The sequence below is a fragment of the Sorex fumeus genome, unplaced genomic scaffold, assembly GCF_029834395.1.
Source record: "Sorex fumeus unplaced genomic scaffold, SorFum_2.1 ptg000002l, whole genome shotgun sequence".
In the NCBI taxonomy this organism is placed as follows: domain Eukaryota; kingdom Metazoa; phylum Chordata; class Mammalia; order Eulipotyphla; family Soricidae; genus Sorex; species Sorex fumeus.
The window spans coordinates 7,036,717-7,042,716 of NW_026606059.1; the positions used below are offsets into that span (position 1 = coordinate 7,036,717).

The following is a 6,000-nucleotide window of genomic DNA, read 5'->3' on the forward strand; positions in this document are numbered from 1 at the left end:
AAATAGTTTGTGTCTTGACTGAGATGTAGAGAGAACGTTTTCGGAGGCTGGAGCAATAGTACAGCAGTTTGGGCACTTGCCTCGCACGTGGTCGACCCAGGTTCAATACCTGGGACCACGTATAGTCCCCTGGGCAGTCAGGTGTGGTCCAGAAACAAACAAAAACCCACAAAATTTTTAGTAAGACGGGCTGGAGCGATAGCACAGCGGTAGGGCATTTGCCTTGCGCGCAGCCAGCCCAGCCAAGCTGGGTTCGATTCCTCTGCCCCTCTCGGAGAGCCCGGCAAGCTCCTGCCTCTGCATCACTCCTGGTGGTGCTTGGGAAGCATATGGGATGCCAGGGATCGAACCCAGGTTGGCTGTGTGCAAGGCAAAAGCCTCAGCCCACAGTACTATCGTTCCAGCTCCAATTCTGACAATTTTGATGTACAGAGTTACTTTGCTTCTACACCACACAATGTCTGCCAGCTTGCTCAGGGCCTTTGTATTACTACCAGCCTCTGTCTCTCTCTCCCCACCTACCCCTTGCCCTACTTCTTCCTTGACTTTCTTATTTCTTATAATCTGGGGCCAAGGATTTGCATCATTTAATTTTAATTGAACTTTCCACAGATTTTACTTAGAAAGATAATCTGAATATTTTCTTTTTCAACTCTGCTTTTTGTTTAAATACTTTTGCTTTCTAGGACTGCATATGTACTCGCTGATGTCATGGACGATCAGTTGAAATCTATGTGGTTTACTCCATTTCAGGCTGAAGAGATTGATACAGATCTGGATTTGGTATGAACAATTTTCTTACTAAGCACTGTAGCACTGTCCTCCCGTTGTTCATCAATTTACTCAAGCGGGCACCAGTAACATCTCCATTGTGAGACTTGTTGTTTCTGTGTTTGGCATATCGAATTCGCCATGGGGAGCTTGCCAGGCTCTGCCATGTGGGTGGGATACTGTCGGTAGTTTGCCGGGCTCTCCAAGAGGGATGGAGGAATCGAACCCGGGTCAGCTGCATGCAAGGCAAACGCCTTACCCGACTATCACTCCAGCCCACTAAGTAGTAGGAAAAAAGTTACTATTTAAAAATATATTTGGCATTGTTGGGGCTGGAGCGATAGCACAGTGGGTAGGGCGTTTGCCTTGCACGCAGCCAATATGGCTGACCCTGGTTCGATTCCCAGCATCCCATATGGTCCCCAGAGTACTGCCAGGAGTAATTCCTGAGTGCATGAGCCAGGAGTAACCCCTGAGCATCACCGGGTGTGACCCAAAAAGCAAAAAAAAAATACAAAAAATTTCTTTGGCATTGTTAGTACTAAAATACTACACAACTGTTAAAAGTCTCTTAGGGACCAGTACTGTGTTACTTTCTTTCATTAGTTTTCTTTTGGGGCCACACCTAGCAGTGCTCAGGGGCCAGGCCAAACAAGAGTGAACCTGTATCTCCCAAACACAAAGCATGTTTTCTAGCCTTTGAACTCTCCCTGGCCCACAGCACTGTGGGTTTTTGTTTTTGATCACTCACTCACATACTGGTTTCTAGGACTCTACGTTGTTTGGGGGAGGGCGGAAGGGATTTTAGGGGCCACAGCCAGTAGTGTCCAGGAGCAGTTCTTGTTTCTGTGCCCGGGAGACCATGTGTGGGTGGTGCCTGGGATTTACGATGAGGTTGGCCACAAAGCAAGCGCCTTAATCCCTGTACTAGCTCTCAGGCCCTGCACACTCTCAGTTTTTATGCTACTTAGTTTGTATCTCCCTAGTTAGCAATTATTTTATATTAGAGAATGAGACTCTTGGAGGAGAAATTACATTTTCTTAAGTTTCCTCTTACTGTGTTTTCTTATATTTACAGGGTACATAATAAAGAAAAATATCCACAGAATCCCCAATTCATTCCTGTTTGGGGGTTTTAAAACAATGAATCGTGGGGTGGTGTCAACCTAGGGGTCAGAGGGATAGAACAGAGAGAACTTTCTGTTGAGCCACAGATGTGTGGTGATTCTCATCACATGGTTGAGAAAAAAATTGGAGGCCTGTGGGCTTGATAAATTTAAATGACACCTACGTGTATATAATTTGTTTTCTTGGAAGTAAACTTAGTTCCTCAGGGCCTCGTTCAGTTCACAGAGTGAGAGCCGTGGCCCGGAAGCCTTGGGGCACATAGGCCAACGTGCAAGGCCCACACACTAGCGCGTTCTTCCCAGAGTCATTTGGGGAACGCTCTGGCGATGCCGTATTCTTAATTTGTAGAGGGAAATCTTGAACTGCATGTGAGGAGGAAGAGGTCTCCGGATTGCCTTCCTCCGAGGAGGGCTGTGACCCTGTGGTATACTGTGGGGGTGGCTTTTCATTTTGTTTCATGTTTATGGCCACAGGTAAAAGTTGACTTAATTGAGCTTTCTGAAAAGTGCTGCAGCGACTTTGACTTGCACTCCGAATTAGAGCGCTCCTTTTTGTCAGAACCGTCATCTCCAGGAAGAACCAAGACAACAAAAGGGTTCAAGCTGGGGAAGCACAAGCACGAGACCTTCATAACATCGAGGTACAATTGCCTGTCGGATACCTGGCTTCTGTTGGTAGTCACGGGAGCGGGTTTTGATACAGACACACGATTGTCACTCCCCAGTGAATGGAATCCGCACGTCATCCTTACCCCTACCTCCTCTGTTGCAAACTAATAGATGTGTGTGCAGGCTCAACTCGATAAGAAATTGAAAAGTATTTTTCAGTATTGCAAAGCTGAACTTGACATTTGCACCGAACACACACACACACACACACACACACACACACACACACACACACACACACACACAGAGGGAGGACACAGCTAATGGAGTCTTCTTGTTCCTTTACTAGCGGAAAATCAGAATATATCGAGCCTGCCAAACGCGCCCACGTGGTGCCACCGCCGCGGGGAAGGGGCAGAGGAGGCTTTGGGCAGGGCGTGCGGCCCCACGACATCTTCCGGCAGCGGAAGCAGAACACGAGCAGGCCCCCCTCCATGCACGTGGACGACTTTGTGGCGGCCGAGAGTAAAGAAGTGGTCCCGCAGGACGGAATCCCGCCTCCCAAGCGGCCGCTCAAAGTCTCGCAGAAGATCTCTTCTCGCGGTGGCTTCTCAGGCAATCGAGGAGGACGGGGGGCCTTCCACAGCCAGAATAGGTTCTTCACTCCGCCTGCCTCGAAAGGTTAGCTGCTTGCACTTTCCAACTGGCTAGAATACAGAAATATTAGAGTATTAAGTGAGAGCCAGGCAGACAGACAATTTTTCTGTAAGTACCTTTAAGCTTCCTCAAAACCAATGTGGTATGGTCACACAGTCCTCTACTGGTCAGAGGAAAATACCTTTCTGAGTTAATTTTTGATTGTGTGCACCATTCGTGATGAGTTTAAAACCTTGGTTATTTCCTTTATACATTAAGAATCAGGTTTATCCTATCTGAATAATGTACGTTATTATCACTATTACGCTCACCATTACATTTCCTCAGACTTGTTTTTTGAACATTGATTATCTTATCTACTTTGTTATATTTAATCCTTTTATAGTTTTTTTCAGTATTTAGTAGCTCTTTGAATATACTTACAGAGGTTATATTGCCAGCAGCATATTTCTGGACACAAAATTATCACCAAGCTTTTCAATAAAGATCCAACACTTCTCACATTTTTTAAAAGGGAGGGAGAGAGAAATCTTCCTTAGCTAGTGAATTGATGCCACGATTTCAATGTTGCTGCTAAGCTGGGATGGTAATAAAAGAGAATAGAAGCTTAGATGAGTGGTAAGTATGTAGGTGTGTGAAGGAATTGTTCCGATCACTTTCCATATGAGTCTCTCTCATCCCCATAGGTGGTAGGTCTTGTCTTCCTCTCTTCTCAGAAGGAAAGACTGCCTGTCAGCTGATCAGGACATAAGTGACAAACGCAGTTCTTGAATCCTGGCAGCACTCAGTTCCTGACACAGGATACTGCTACCAAACTGACGCTGTAGTAGGACTTTATTTACAGAATTTGATAGCATCTCTCAGTACTTTTGAATATTAATCCAGTTGAAACTATGGAGGAAAATAGAATTTGATTGTGTTGTCTGTGTTTAGGGAATTACAGTCGTCGGGAAGGAACTCGAGGCTCCAGTTGGAGTGCTCAGAATACTCCTCGAGGAACTTACAGCGAAAGTCGTGGAGGCCAGAGCAATTTTAACAGGGGCCCTCTCCCACCATTGCGACCGCTCAGTTCTACAGGTACGCGTCCTGTGAGACCGGCCAAGGAGGAGAGGCAGATCTTCCATCCAGACTGCCCGCTCTTGAAGACTCTCAGCCTGGGAGCGAGTTCTTTGGAAGACGCATTTATAATTCGGAATTTAATTTCATGTAATATCATGAGTGCCCAACATCCATCTTTTTTCAGAGATACCAAAGTTTTTGAGTCTGAGTGTTGTTTATAACTTAAGCAGTCTCATGGTGATATACTTTGTACTTCAGTGATGCAGTGCATCTTTAAGGTGTCTTCGACCACAGTTTTGTTTTGGTTCTTTGGGCCTCCACCCCGAACCCCGCTCCCCGGCAGTGATGGAGGATCCTGCAGCAGGGGCTTGGGCCCGCATGCGGACGTGAGCGCTCTGGTGCGGGAGCCCCAGCCCCAGCCAGGGCTGCGCTGCGCCCGACCAGGCGCCTCCGTGACCTTCCACACTCGCGGGAATTGCATATGGATTTTATTTCTTTTTTGGTTGGGGGCCACACCTGGCAGTGCCCAGGACTTAGGCTCTGCTTTCCGGGATCGCTCCCTGCAGGTTGTATGACCATGAGCGGCGCCGGGCACCGAAGCTGGGTGGGCCGTGGGCATGGCCTGCGCCCGCTCGGCCGCAGTGTCAGTGCTTAGAGACACGGACAGGAAATGAGGCTGGGACTGAAAACGATTCCCTCTCTTGCAGGCTACCGCCCGAGCCCTCGCGACCGAGCGTCCAGGGGCCGAGGGGGACTCGGACCTTCGTGGGCAAGTGCAAACAGCGGCAGCGGCGGCTCCCGGGGAAAGTTCGTCAGCGGCGGCAGCGGCCGAGGCCGGCACGTGCGCTCCTTCACGCGATGAGATGAGAGGACTCGAGCACGTCTTGGCCGAGACCAACGAATGGTTCAGGAGGACAATAAAATAAGACCTTGAAGGACCAATTTAGACTTAGCAATTACCTGGAGACATCTGAGAGAATATTTTTATCTGAAGAAAGCCGATTTTGTTTGATACCTAACACAAGATTTCAATAAATATCCAAACTTTGTATGTAAGTTTCTCTGTTTTTTCCCCCATATGTGACTATTTAAAAAATTTTTTTTTTTTACTTAGCAAATGTAACAGTGAAATAACTTCTGTTGTGGTGTATTTCTTTTCTCTACCAAAGACGTTTCCATACTTGCTCAGTTTGTTACACCCTTTAGTAACTTTGTTCACACCGTAGCACTGTCCTCTTGTTCATCGATTTGCTCTAGTGGGCCCAGTAACATCTGTTTGGCATATCGAGTACATCACAGGTAGCTTGCCAGGCTTTGCCATTCGGGTGCAATGCTCGGTAGCTTGCCAGGCTCTCTGAGAGGGGCGAAGGAGTTGAACCGAGGTTGGCCCTGGTCGGCTGCGTGCAAGGCAAGCAGCTTAACACTGTGCTATCACTCTGCCCATTCACTCCATACCTGCACCCAAAGAAATACACAGAGCTTCCATTTATTAGGCATTTCAGTCCGAACACCGTATCAGCAGTTTGTCATAACCTTAGTAATCCGACATGCATTGCTTCTCAGATCTGGAATTAGTCTGAACATCTGTGTCATTTCCTGTTCTACTACTGTGTTCTACCATTTTGCAAGTGTTGAAAGTCTCTATTTTGCAAAGATGCTGTCATGGAAAGGACACAGTGCTATCTAATCCTACAAATGTAAACTGCCTCAAATTGTCTTGTGTCCATTAGATGTGTTTTTCTCAAAAATTTAGAATACCCTGTGAAGCACACAGGGT

At 47.1% G+C, this 6,000-nt stretch overlaps 1 protein-coding gene across 2 annotated transcripts in view; it reads left to right on the plus strand.

The window, feature by feature from the left end:
• The window catches only part of VIRMA (vir like m6A methyltransferase associated), a 61,126-nt gene extending 55,754 nt beyond the window's left edge, over positions 1–5,372 (plus strand). Inside the window, exons 20-24 of one of the 2 annotated variants that reach the window (XM_056109673.1) lie at positions 687–783; positions 2,373–2,539; positions 2,857–3,188; positions 4,098–4,241; positions 4,931–5,372. In XM_056109673.1, the coding sequence (XP_055965648.1) occupies positions 687–783; positions 2,373–2,539; positions 2,857–3,188; positions 4,098–4,241; positions 4,931–5,085 (895 nt within the window). In that variant the 3' untranslated portion in view covers positions 5,086–5,372. The remainder of the gene's footprint in view (positions 1–686; positions 784–2,372; positions 2,540–2,856; positions 3,189–4,097; positions 4,242–4,930) is intronic. The other variant, XM_056109664.1, reaches the window with a different exon arrangement.
• The last annotated feature ends 628 nt before the right edge of the window (positions 5,373–6,000 follow it).